Consider the following 13,053-nt stretch of genomic DNA (forward strand, 5'->3'; position numbering starts at 1 on the left):
GTACAGATGATTGATGCCTTACACTTAATAAACTTGGCAGTGATGTTTCCACTTTCTAACACAAAAGGTTTCTTCAATGCTGGACACTTGAAGTATTGACCTGTGACTAATGAATGGTTGCCTCCAGCTTGAAGGCATACCTTTCCTATGTAGGTCCCTCTTCATCAACTAGTTTATCAACAGCATTGAATTTGTTGTCTGATCATCAAACCAGGTTGTAATACACTTGGCAGTGAGCAGGTCCAGCTAGATGGGAATCACTAGCACCAGACATACAATGAGTATTAGGAGTTCTAGATAGGTAAAGGTAAACAACCAGTAAAAAATGTTTGAAAAAGAGTAAAATAGAAAGCATTTATCATCAGCTTCAATACAGCACAAGAGTCAAGCTAATAAAGAAGTCAAATCAAGCCACATGGAAGAGGAGTGATGTCTTAGTATGAATGATTATGGTGAATCTACTTTATGCATAATGACTAACAGAGAAAATAATGTAAAAATGTGTGAAAGATGGGAGAGGAGAAAGATAAGATTGAGGTTATAAAAGAATTAAATCACAAAGAACTGTGAATAGATACTTATCGGAGAAACTCATAGGAAAAGGTGTTAAATGCAAATAAAAAGCATGCTTAACCTTCGCCAATAAAATTATCCCAAAACCTTAAAATACCATTGACAAAAGACTGGCCAGGTAACCTTCACAATCCTCAATGTGGCACATAAAGAAAGTTCAATAAGGGGAAAGTGCTCAGGGAAGGCTACTATTTCATTCAAACATATAAAGAACATGCCTCTTGTTTCTATTTCTCCATGCTCTAAAAGATTAGAAAGGTCACTTGCAAAAATCAGTCAATGCATTTACATTTACACTAAGAAATTTTGTATGGGCAGCTGGCAAAAGGACAAACATGGTTGTTGGTTAGTGGATACTAAATAATCCAGTCACAACAGTATGATTTGCACTGATGACACATGACTTTGGTCTAAATTACTCTTTGCCATGAATCATTCAGTCCTACAGATTTGAAATCAACTATGCTCTACAGTGCAGTATATCACCATTATTTCAAACAAAACTAGTGCTTATATAAATTTTCTGAATAACTTTAGAAGCATAACTCATGGATATATGGCCATTACTGAAAGTGAATAGCCACATCTCATATCTCGATCTTGAGTAATTTCTAGAAGAAATAAATGACAAATGCTTGTTCAATGTAAAAATATTATCAAGTCAATGAAATACACTCAACTTCCTATAAAAGTGCTAGAATGAATTCACAAGGGCTGAATGTGTGCCACATTTCAAGAGCAAGGAAAGCTGGTTGCAGTAGTGACACCAACATATTTCCATGCATTTCTGAAAACAATAAATCAAACTAACATGACTACATTTCTCATTAACAGTTAACTACTAATGATTTTAAACAATAAAGTTCATAGAATGTTCAAAACTGTCTAAGATGAATAAATGAATGTTCAAAACTGTGTCTAAGACTTTTAAACTGTTTATTAAAGGTTTACAATTTGAAAGTGGAAATATAAAGTTGAACCCTGATTGCTGCTTTGTTTGCTACGTTGATCCCCTGAATGGAGCACACACACTGCAACACATATATACTTAAAAATAATTCTTTCCAACCAGTATGTGAACACAGTTTAATGCTGTTACCACTTGCAGCTTTGTTAAAAGTTATTCTTTTCATTTATAATCAGTCTGAGTGCTGGTACCATTCTTTCAACACAATTCCTATGAAATTCAGAACCACCATTATTTGCTACATACTTAAGATTTTCTCTGAACATAAAATGGCTGAGAGGTGGTCCTATCTTTTATTTTCCGCTATGCACACCTTGAATATTACCACATTGTTCCATTCAAATATTTCTATATAGATTCTCCTTCACTTGTTTCATCAATTATCAGTATGAATTAAGATTACCTATTTTTCTGCATGTAAGTCTACTTATTTCTCTTAAAGGTTCTACCATCATTGGTCATGGAATAAAGAAACTTTTCTTACAGACGAAGACCAAAAGTAGTGAGAATACGAATTTCAAACGTACACAGACGTGCTATTATTAATTTTACAGATAATGTATTTTCAATGCAAAAATTATATGAAGCACATGTAACACCTTTTTTTTTTTCTGGTAAAATTAGGACGCATGATTTCTGAACCTCTAAACTTAATGTGTAATGCACATTGTTAATCTACTTTAACACCTTTAATTAAAAAGCATATAAACCATTCTCAAGCCCTGAAGAGAACTTCTTCATCCATGTCAAAATCTTGTACTGTACACTAAGTTATCCAGTGTGAACAGGTTTACAAGAGAATGGTTCAAGCCTGTGGCTAGAAAAGTTCCACAGCAAATTTCTTCCTGAAAACCACCCTGTATCACCTGAAACACATAAACCCTTGTTCTGCCTCTATATTTTCAACTATTTTTGAAACATTGCAGTCATTGCTTGTCTGCACTTTCACTTAAGAGATGTTCCTAATGACTTATCATAATTTTATGTATAAAGGTTGTGCGTTCAGGAGCAGGTTATGTTTCTCATTAGTTCTTTTATATTTTCATTTTATCAAATATTTTCCAATGATTTACAATGAGGCTGTAAAACTTTTCATTATTACCACATTTTCAAATAAAGCCAACAATACGTATGAGTTCACTGAAACCGACTTGGTTAACATACATTTCCATGTACTGTACTACTCACTACATTATTTTCCAAAACTTGTACAACAAAGATAAACCTTCAGCTTCCTATTACTTAAATTCTCTCTGGCATGTTAATCAGGTCCTCTTCTCTTTCTCAGCCTCATTTAGCTAAGAAAGTGATCCCACTTGTTATGTTTTCTAGTAGTGGCCATCGACTGGGCTCCGACGTCCTCCATAAGATGAACTAGACAAAGAAGAGATAAAGCTTTGTCAACAATTATCTACCGCCACACTTTTCCTGAAATAAAAAATAGATTTCCAACCACATTAATAAGTTTAAGTATCACAACCAGTTCTTCATGAAGAACCACTTTCCCATTTTCTTTTGTTATTTCCCCACGATTTTGCAAAAGAAACCATCGAATACTTTTCAATCTTTCATGACATTTCAGATACTACCACAAGTGCTATTTCATGCCTACATTTAAGTTTCTCAGGTTATAACCACTGTAACACTTGTTTTCAAGTCAACCACTTTTTCCAGTCACAAAATACTTGCCCAACTGATAATAATTTCAAGACTTCAGAACGATGCCTTACATCATTCTACCTGGAGTATTCCTTGTGTGAGAAGGCCCGCTCAGGGCTATAGTCGCGTGAATCACGAGAACGTGAGGTTCGGAGGACCTCCCTGGATGGGGGAGGGGGAGAGGAGGCAGAGTAGTAGCGAGACGAGCTGCCATACCCACCACCAATTGGCGACCGAGACCTGTAACCACGCTAGCTATGTAACCGATACATGATAATTCTCGTGGGTTTTGCGCTCACTTCACTATTTACTGTTTCCTTCTCAAATCAAAAGAAACAAGAAATAAAATATCATCAGGCAACCCAAGAAGCTAACACAAGCAGGCAAGGATTTCCTTTGAGACATTTTTGCTGAAGCTGGCACACAATATTAGCAAATGAAATTCACCAAATCACTGTTTTCTTTTCTAAAGCATTTTCAGCAGCTGGCAATCTAGGCTATAAATGCTTTCAATCCTTTCTAGGCAATTCTTTCTATATTTATTACTTATCAAATTCAACTGTATGAACACTCAAAGAGTTCCAGATCCACTATAGTATACCAATATTTCTTGCAAAATTCTTGAAAGGAAAACTTTTCTGTCCATGCACTTTTCGAACATTTCTCTGAATTTTCATTTTCTACTAGTTTACATCTATCATTTATGTGTTCCATTACGAGCCATCTTTCAACTTGCAAAAATTATACTTAATTCTGGTGCCTGATCTTGAGCTCTATTACCATTCCCAATTTTCACGAGGCACAACATTATCATTTTCTATTCTATCTCCATTATTCTCAGTGAAGTACAAATACTGTATGATTTTCTACATTTTCCCTTAGTAACATTTACTTGGAACGCTGTCTTTTCATTGGCTTGACAAAGGCATATACTGTATAGCAAATCATTCATTGTTTCAGAAAAATGTTCGAAGCATAAAATCATAGTATTTTCAGCTTGACGTTTCCACATCGCATTATCACCTTTTCTTAGTGAAGAACATCTGCATTGTAAAATGTTCTTTGCATGGAAATGTAATTGTCTTCCTCAAGACGAGAAGCTTTCACAATCCATTAGCGTCTTAACTTTTCTCTTCATATCTTCCAAGGTATTTCGATAAAGGAACTCCAGAGTATATTTCCTTGATAATTAAATTTTCATTTCAATCTCTTCAATGAAAAAAAGAAAAAAGAAAAAAAAAAAAAAAGTAATAATGATAAAATAAAATAGCACGTATATCCAGTGCACGAAATGTAGAATTTTTGTTTTTCCAGTTCAGTATTCAGTACATGCATATTTTAATATCTATACATACATACATACATATATACATACATACATATATATATATATATATATATATATATATATATATATATATATATATATATATATATATATATATAATCATTGCTACAAATGTAAAAATAGAAACATCAAAAATTTTTTAATCCTATATTCTATACTATTTAGATAGCATTACTTTGCTAATCATCCTTATTTTACTGTAAACTGCCATATAAGCCAACACCAATTTCTCATATCGTCTGCCTCTCAATTTATCATATTGCAAAATAAATTCAGTAATACCTGCACAATTTCATCAAACCATTTATATGGAAACTGTAACTTTATATTACTGAAAGCATTATGATTTCTTAGTTGTCAAGCTTTCCAACACTTTTCTGAGCACCAGTTACTATTTCCATATTCCTTACTTCCTTCCTTGTCAACTTGTTGGGTTGCTTTAATAAGCATGCAAACTAAAGGAGGCACAAGAAACATAACAAACAAGAAATCTTTTAAAGAAAAGACACTTCAGAATGCACAGGTGCCGGATTCGATACAAAGAACATCACCGGACACAGATTATTGAATCCATCACTGCAACTTTCTCTTTTCTGAAAGGTAATTTTTATCTTAAGCCAGCCTTCTGGTTTCTCAAGGATCTCTTTCCCTGTAACTGAGGAGTATTTAAAAAATATGACTGCAAACAATGGAGTTGAATCTGAAAAAGAAATTCTTATCATAAATGTGGCAGGAAGTTTTCTATTGCTATGCTATTTGTTAAGATCCAGGAACTGACATATGATCAGTTTCCACTCTGGCTTTCAAACATTACTTTCACCAGTCATGTGGTAGGCAGTAAGAATCTTAAACTGAAGTTAGTCACTCAACCTTTTTTTATCTTACTTTTTTTCTTATATAATGAATAAACTTTATCAGTAACTGGCCAAGCAAACTTAAATTCAGCACATGCCAATATCAGTGGCACTTTGTTATGAATCAAGGATCATTAGGAAGTGACTTTGTCTTTTGGCCAACATCAAGTGACAGCTCCTGGAGTGGCGAGAGCAGGGTACCTGGTGCGCTGGTAGCCCGGAGAGGCAGAACGATATCGATCAGGTGAATGGCTGACTGGTGAACGGCTGCGCTGGTACTCCTCCCTGCGAGACCCGCTGTAGTTCACATACTTGTCATACTTGTCATCTGAATAGTGGGGCTTGTACTTGTCACCAGAGGGGTAGCGAGAGTAGCCGTTCTCAGCTGGCTTGTCATACGACTTTTCATACTTGTCATAAGAGTAGTTGTCGTAGTTGCTGGAGCCTCCGCTGTAGCCTCCACGTGAAAACCCTCTGGAGTAGCCACTACCACGGGAATAGCCTCCTCCACGGGAATAGCTGCCTCCACGGGAGAAGCCGCCTCCACCTCTGGAGTATCCTCCTCCACGTGAATAGCCACCTCGACCTCCATATCCACCCCTGTCAGAACCCCTGTAACCCCCTCGAGAAAATCCACCCCTATAACTTCCACCTCCCCTAGGATAGTAGCCTTGACTGCTACTGTAATTGCTTGAGTAAAATCCCCCTGCCCCACGACCTCTGGTATATGCCCGACCACGCCCACGGCCTCGGCCACGGGGAATTCCTCCTTTCGTCACTCGGGCAGACACTTGAGATCCCATAAAGTTAGCCCCATCCATCTGGTTGGCTGCATATTCTGCATCTCGGGCATCAAAATATTCCACAAATCCTGAACCCGGAGGATCGTAGATAAGGTACACCTTTGCAATCTTGCCATATCGGGAAAACGCCTTATCCACCTGGTCTTTGCGTATGTCTTTTGGAAGATTTTCCAAAAACACTCTAGTGTTTTTGGTTTTACTGAAAGAGACAAACAAAAGCAAAATTAATTCAGCATTCAGAAAGCTTACTCATTAAAATTAAGCATTATAAAAATTTTCTCTAAGCCTATAAGGCTTATGTATAGGTAATAAATAGTCCAATATTACCACAAAGTTTGTGAAAACAAATAAATAAATAAGTTAGTCAATTAAAAATAATAATTCTATATCTGTTTGGAAATGGTGTTTCTGAGTCTTATGACCACCTCCCATGAATGTGAATATGCAATAGTAATGCGCTTAACATTTCATTGCTAAGTTCTTCTGGTCTCACTGAGCTGCTGGGACTCCTAGTTATCAATCACATCCATGCAGCAGTCAACTCACTACAGTATTGAAGTATACAAGCATGCACACAGGGCTGTTTCTTCTTTTATTATCTCCACATGATTCACAAACTGCAAACATCTTTATATTTCAATTTTCTTGATACTTAAACATTTATATTTATCACAATGAATACAGCAAGCAATAGACCATCTTTCTAGTAAACAACAGGTACAGGTTTCATCTTTGGTGAATGACCACAGCTTATCACAAACAAGGTTATGTTGTTTTCAAGAAAAGAAAGTAATTTACCCTATCAATTGTTTAAAAGCATGCCCTGGTCAGAACTGTGGTATAATTTTGTTGTCATCATAATATAAAAAAAAATAAATAAATAAATAAAGTGTCAGGTGTCAGCAACATTATATCTATGAGACTCTTATATCTGCAAAATATTTTGGGATTGCTGCAAAACAATCTACTAAACAAAACTCCACAAATAAGTAAAATGAATTAGCAGTTATATCACTGACACTGGATGCTCTGTGTCAAATAGCAGTTGCTGGAACTACTAAGCCCTTCAGTTCCATGATGCGTTTTCATATTCATTTTGGTTACTATTTGGTGATTTTATAAAGCTTCAGAAACTTACGTGAGGATTGTAATAGTAAAGACTCTGGCCATCAATCTTCTGACCTCCATAGACCCTTTCTTATGTAATTAAAATGGTCTAATCATGCGCAAAACTGAAGGTAGAGATGCATTCCAGTACTGAAGAGGTTAAATATTTAAAACATAATTCTTGATTATTGTATTATGACCTGGAGAACAAATGCAAATCATCTTCTAAGACAAGGCAATCCTTGTGGACCCATGTCAAAGGTGTTGCCTTTGTTACTCATCCCCATCCAGTACGATGCCTATCATGGCTAAATATCTATCTTTCCTTCAAACTTTTCAGTACTTCTGTGGAATGCCTAAAGGAGGCATTAGCAAAAAAAAAATAAATAAATAAAATAAATAAATAAATAAATAAATAAATAAATAAATAAATAAATAAATAATAATAATAATAATAATAACAAAAATAATTTTATGCTAGTTCCAAAGATATGTCAGATAGAATGATAAGAAGTTGATAGATAGAACAATTGATTTTTAGAGGTGTTGAACCTTATTAAGTTTATTCTATCAAAATCTGAAATTTTAGAGAGATGAGAAGTCAGGCATACTGTGGCTTTCTTGCATAAACTGTTTACTTCCTGAAGAGTTGGATGTCTATGAAAAGATGCAGAAGAGTACAGGGTGTTATCTTTAGCATAGAAGCTGATAGAATAAGAAGTTTGGTTTAAAAATTTGTTAATGAATAACAGAAAGAGTTGGTGGCACAACAAAACACTGATAAACACCACTGTTAAAAGAATAAAGAGGAAAATGGTGACTGTCTACCATAGCAGCAAGATTAGTATTTGAAAAAGCTTGAATAAAATTAGAGAGAAGGATAGTTTAAATCTAAGCTTGATGCCAGACTCTACCAAGAGCTTTTGATATGTCTAAGGCAACAGAGATAGTTTTCCCCAAAATCCTTAAAAGAGAAAGACAATGACTCAGTAAGGAAAGCCTGAAGATCCCCAGTAAAGCAGTATCAATGGAACCCATAATGATCATACATGGTACAAGTTTGTGAAATAACAGATATGTAAGAATCTTCATAATTAAAAACAAAAGTTTGAGGCATGAAATTAAAGCACAAGGATGATAGTTTGAAGGATTATAATGGTCACCATTTTAGAACAGGCTGAATGAATGTAAACTTTCAGCTAGAAGGAAAGGTAGATGTTGATAGACAAGAGTTGAAAAGGTTTGCATAACTGAGATGCAAGCACAGAGGCATAACTTCTGAGAAAAATAGGAGGATCCCGTAAGACCCATAACCCTTCCAAAGGTTGAGGCCAGTGAGGCCATGGAAAGCATCACTGCAAAGGATTTTAATGGGGAAACATGGAGAAAAAAGTAAAGTTCTAGAGATTTTTTGGCTAAGAGCCAAAATTTTGTTTAATACAGTGGATCTTAACCTGTGGTATGTGAAGGCCTTCCAGGTGGTAAATGAGCACTTTCAGGATCATATGCAATTTTCAGTTAAATTAAAATTAATTAATTTCTCAGAAAAATTATTATTCTTTTTTTTTTATTTATACCATGTGGGCTTTTCACGGGAATTTATGGGCTAAAGGGGATACTTTTTAATGCACCTCCTCAAAGCCTACCCGCTAAGAAACCGTTGCCCTGAGTGAGGAAGCCCAACCTGCACTCAGACCGTGGACAGGATTCGAACCCGTGCGCTTGGAGACCCCTCGGATCCCAAAGCACGCATGGTTCCACTGTACCATGGCGGTCTTATACATGATAGCCTGGCACTGATCAGCTGATGGAGGAGAAATAGATGCATCTCTTGCATTAGATTGAGTTTTGTTAATGTAAAGTACTTGCGAGTAAATTATTTGCCGGAATAAAGTTTTTCTGGAACCAGGTGGTACGAATTAACTGTACGGGGCCTCCAACTGGTACTTGCTCAAGAAAAGTTTAGGAGCCACTGGTTTACTAGCTGTTCCTATATTATGTAGGATATTACAGTTACTTCACTGTGTTATCTACCAACCAAACGTACAAAAGTTAAACTGTCCTACCACAGCCTTAATTAAACAAATGGAAATGATTGTTGAACGCAAAACAAATTTTTTACTCAACACTAGTAAAAAGACAGTTACATACTCTAACAAATATAAATATTGATTAAATAAATAAATCCAGCATATTAATCCAAACCATGTCCATATCAATTTTTACAGCATATAAATAAGGAGTTTTCTTCCTACAGTCTATTCAATTTACTTTTGCTTCATAAATGTGAGAAGTCAATACTTTCTCACACTGTAATAATCCAATAGCTTTTACAAAAGAGCACTGCATAGCATATAGTCAACATCTACTTATTTTATATTCCTAATACAGCACTGCGGCTTCTGTTTGAACTACAAAATTAGATGTCACCAACACGCCACAAGGCAGAGTAAACACACAAATGAGATCCACATGTTAAATTAAATAATATTAAGGAAGCAAAAACCGAAGATAGATACACTCAGTAATACTGACAATGACAAGGAAAGCATAAATAGTCCAATGTGTGTATAAACTAGAACATCCCATGCTACACTGAATGACTAAGGCAAGGCGCCACACACTATCACACTCGTCTCACTAGCATTCCTTCACACCACAATCTTTAAAACTCCGTGAGGGAAAAATTAACCATACTCGTGTTATACTTCTAAAAACTACAACTGTTCCATTCATTTCAGACAAAATCTACCAAACTCTATAACATGTTAATTTCTAAATAAACATAATATAACTTTCACTAATCCTTTACATCAAGCATTAACATTGTGAAAAGGCCAATGCAAACCCACCACATTGCAGAGCTAGAAACACAAGAAATGCAATAGCACCTCAAAATGAAGTACAACCATACAAGTACAATCAAGGCCAAAAATTATGTAACCAGCCATCCTCACTTCCTCTGATTCATTTCCCAGTGCAGACTCCTTTGAAATGCTAAAAATCTTACAAAACGCAACAATTGGTAGAGTCTTAGCCGATCACAGGATTTAAGACTGAGAGGGGAAACTTGAGCATCATGGAAGTGAGAGCAGCTTCTTAATTAACCTCCAAATGAGTACCGACATGCCAGGTGTAGGAAATCAGCAATTACGTTAAAGGAAAGCCAAGAATTAATAAAAAAATACCGACTTTTGAAGCTCCATTGCTCCATTAATCATTTCAGGCTAAAGTCAACCATGTCATTCCAGCGTCAAAGTGAAATGCAGTCAGGTCACCCTATACAACCCATCTCCACCGTCACCCTACAAAGCCAAATTGAAAAGCTCCCCACCACAAGAAAAGCCTACTCCAGCACACCTCACCCACCCACACAACATTAATCTGGACATTTACACACTATCACAGCCACACATCACCCTGGACATCCATTCAGCATCACCACACAGCCTCACCCTACCCACCCACACAGCATCCCCATGACCACACAGCATCACACAAACCACACACCACAGACCCCTACCCAGCACACCCGCATTGCATCACAGCATCACCCTACCCACATACCCTCACAGCACCCCACCGGTCACTCTAATAACACAGCATCACCCATTAAGACCCAGCCAGCGTCACCCCCTAAAAAGCCGTCCCAAGTCCCGCCGTCCGCCACTTGCAATTTTCCCTCTGTGGTTCCAAGCCAAGCCAGCACGCGGTTGGGTTAAGCCTCCTATGCACTCCCTGGGTTAAGCCGCTCGTGTCCTGGGTCAGTATAAGTACAGTAGGGTGGTGTTGTTCTTACTCTTCACTCAGATTGCCCTCCATGCTGAACGGTGCAAATGGCGTCGCTTTCCACCGCTCGATGAAAACAGGCAAATTAAGGCCGCCCCTCTTCCACCTACAAAATCCTTCCTCAGTATTATCCCTCTTTAGTATCTATGGACATCTCTGCCATAAAATTAGTCTTTATGTATGTGTATGTAGCTCTAAGATGCCTTGGTGTTATTTAATTTTGTGTTTTTGTGGTCGTGTTGGAGGTTATTTGACTGGAGGGAAAGACCGCGGGATTTGAATGTGGCGTCTGTTCTGTCTCCATAAGCCGGGTTGCTAGATGTGGTATTAATTTGCTCCATTCCTATCCTCCTATCCCCTAATTTAGTCATTATTGTTACCAGAAATTTAAATATATGTAGCTCTATCCCACTGCAAGGAGCAAAAACTATCAGCAACTGCCTATGAGTAATATTTCGCACGGGTCAGTTACTGTGGTAATTGGTTCTTCTTAATAGAGCTGTTATTAGGATCGTCATTATCATCACTTAGATTCTCAGTTCTAATGCCTTACCGCAATGAAATTGGTCGAGTTCTGTTCAGAGTCAGGCTCTACAAAAGGAATTAACCATGGCATTATACTCGCACAACAGGAAATGGAAAGACAGACTGATAGATTCACAGATAGATAGATATACAAATTGGTAAATAATAGCTTGAAAAATATGTCAATAAGATAGATGAAAAAATAGATAGTTTGGTATCTAGGTAGGCCAGTAGATAGAAAGATAAGTGATTAGATAAATAGAAAGACAGACAAACATAGCTAAACAAATAAGTATAGGCATATAGGTAGATGAAATAATATAATATATTCATCAGTGAGATTAAAAACCAATCAAGATTATAACATAATTGAATCTATACATAGACAGGTAGATTATATGAAAATGCTGACATCAAATTTTTATAAATGCAGTTCATTCATCTTCCTAGAAAAGACTTGAGGATGGCTTAATAAATCACGTGTTAATCATGCCCTTAGATTATAAACTTTCTTTTGAATGAACGCTTATTTTGTGCAATATAGAAGATTTATTAGTTATAGCAACCTGAAACTTCTGAGTCACCTAGCAATAAATCACAACTCTTTTACAAATATTCTATTCTTAAGGATTTTTTATAAGTTCTTAAAATTTTCACTGTAGAAAAGCACTCTGGCAATGGATTTAAGAAATGAAAGGAATAACTGAGGTCACATGACTTATAATAATTTTGATGTTTGTCATCTTTTATATCTTAGGCATATTAATGAAAGCTAATTATATGTACAGCAGGAATGGATTGCATAAGAAAAATAATTGAATTTCATTGGGTAGGTATTGTCTATGATTCCAGTGTAGCTTTCCCAGAACAATTTCTCTTTTACCTATTCCTAACCACAATCTCTATGCATTCAGAGTATACTTCTCTATTTGCTCTGCCTTTTCTGAAAATCAATATGTTGCCATTTGCTCTTTCCTCTCTGTGCACTACTGCTTTACCTTGCTCCACACTATCCTTGTGACTAACATTTTTCCTCACACTTTTCATCCATCTTTGTGATTTTCACTCAGTGTTCAAGCTTTCACAAGTCCAAGCATCTTTATCAATAGTTTGTCATGCTCAAACTCATGTAAATTTTACTGCTCTATCTGATCAGCAAATTCTTCCACATAGTTAATTGAAGGGTCAAGGGTAATTTTTCACTTGATTCATATATGCCACATATGTCTCAATCCCAATCATATACCTCATCTTACAATCTTACAATCTGTGCATCAGCTGCATGCAATACAATTGATATTTTTATACAATATTCTCTGCTTTATTTCCAAGGTGCTTAGATCTGAACACTATCAACTTACCCTCACATCTTACTTGCCTCACTGAGCAGTTTCCACAGTAATAGTGCTATACAAATTCACTCTAAAT

The 13,053-nt window shown here is 36.2% G+C and overlaps 1 protein-coding gene across 3 annotated transcripts; it reads right to left on the minus strand.

Moving 5' to 3' along the window:
- Positions 1 to 1,492: 1,492 nt before the first annotated feature.
- On the minus strand, positions 1,493 to 11,281 carry LOC123517451 (RNA-binding protein Rsf1-like). 3 transcript variants are annotated; one of them, XM_045277506.1, is made up of 4 exons: positions 11,111 to 11,281; positions 5,603 to 6,403; positions 3,281 to 3,439; positions 1,493 to 2,914 (listed from the first exon to the last, which is right to left on the minus strand). In XM_045277506.1, the coding sequence occupies exons 1-4, from the start codon at positions 11,131 to 11,133 to the stop codon at positions 2,869 to 2,871; spliced, it is 1,029 nt and encodes a 342-aa protein (XP_045133441.1). In that variant the 5' UTR covers positions 11,134 to 11,281; the 3' UTR covers positions 1,493 to 2,868. The 3 variants fall into 3 exon arrangements, with proteins under 3 accessions (XP_045133441.1, XP_045133442.1, XP_045133443.1); XM_045277507.1 differs by having other exon boundaries at positions 3,230 to 3,439; XM_045277508.1 differs by lacking the exon at positions 3,281 to 3,439.
- Between the last annotated feature and the right edge of the window lie 1,772 nt (positions 11,282 to 13,053).

This window comes from Portunus trituberculatus, chromosome 42 (genome assembly GCF_017591435.1).
Source record: "Portunus trituberculatus isolate SZX2019 chromosome 42, ASM1759143v1, whole genome shotgun sequence".
Taxonomy (NCBI): domain Eukaryota; kingdom Metazoa; phylum Arthropoda; class Malacostraca; order Decapoda; family Portunidae; genus Portunus; species Portunus trituberculatus.

What these genes read in the sequence shown, in the direction of transcription:
- LOC123517451 (XM_045277506.1), bottom strand. Translation starts at nt 11,133, where the DNA reads ATGGAGGGCAATCTGAGTGAAGA. An exon ending in GAGGGCAATCTGAGTGAAGA is followed by an intron (nt 6,404 to 11,110) that starts GTAAGAACAACA and finishes TGTCTCTTTCAG; the next exon opens with TAAAACCAAAAACACTAGAG. An exon ending in TCACACAAGGAATACTCCAG is followed by an intron (nt 2,915 to 3,280) that starts GTAGAATGATGT and finishes TTCTTTGTCTAG; the next exon opens with TTCATCTTATGGAGGACGTC.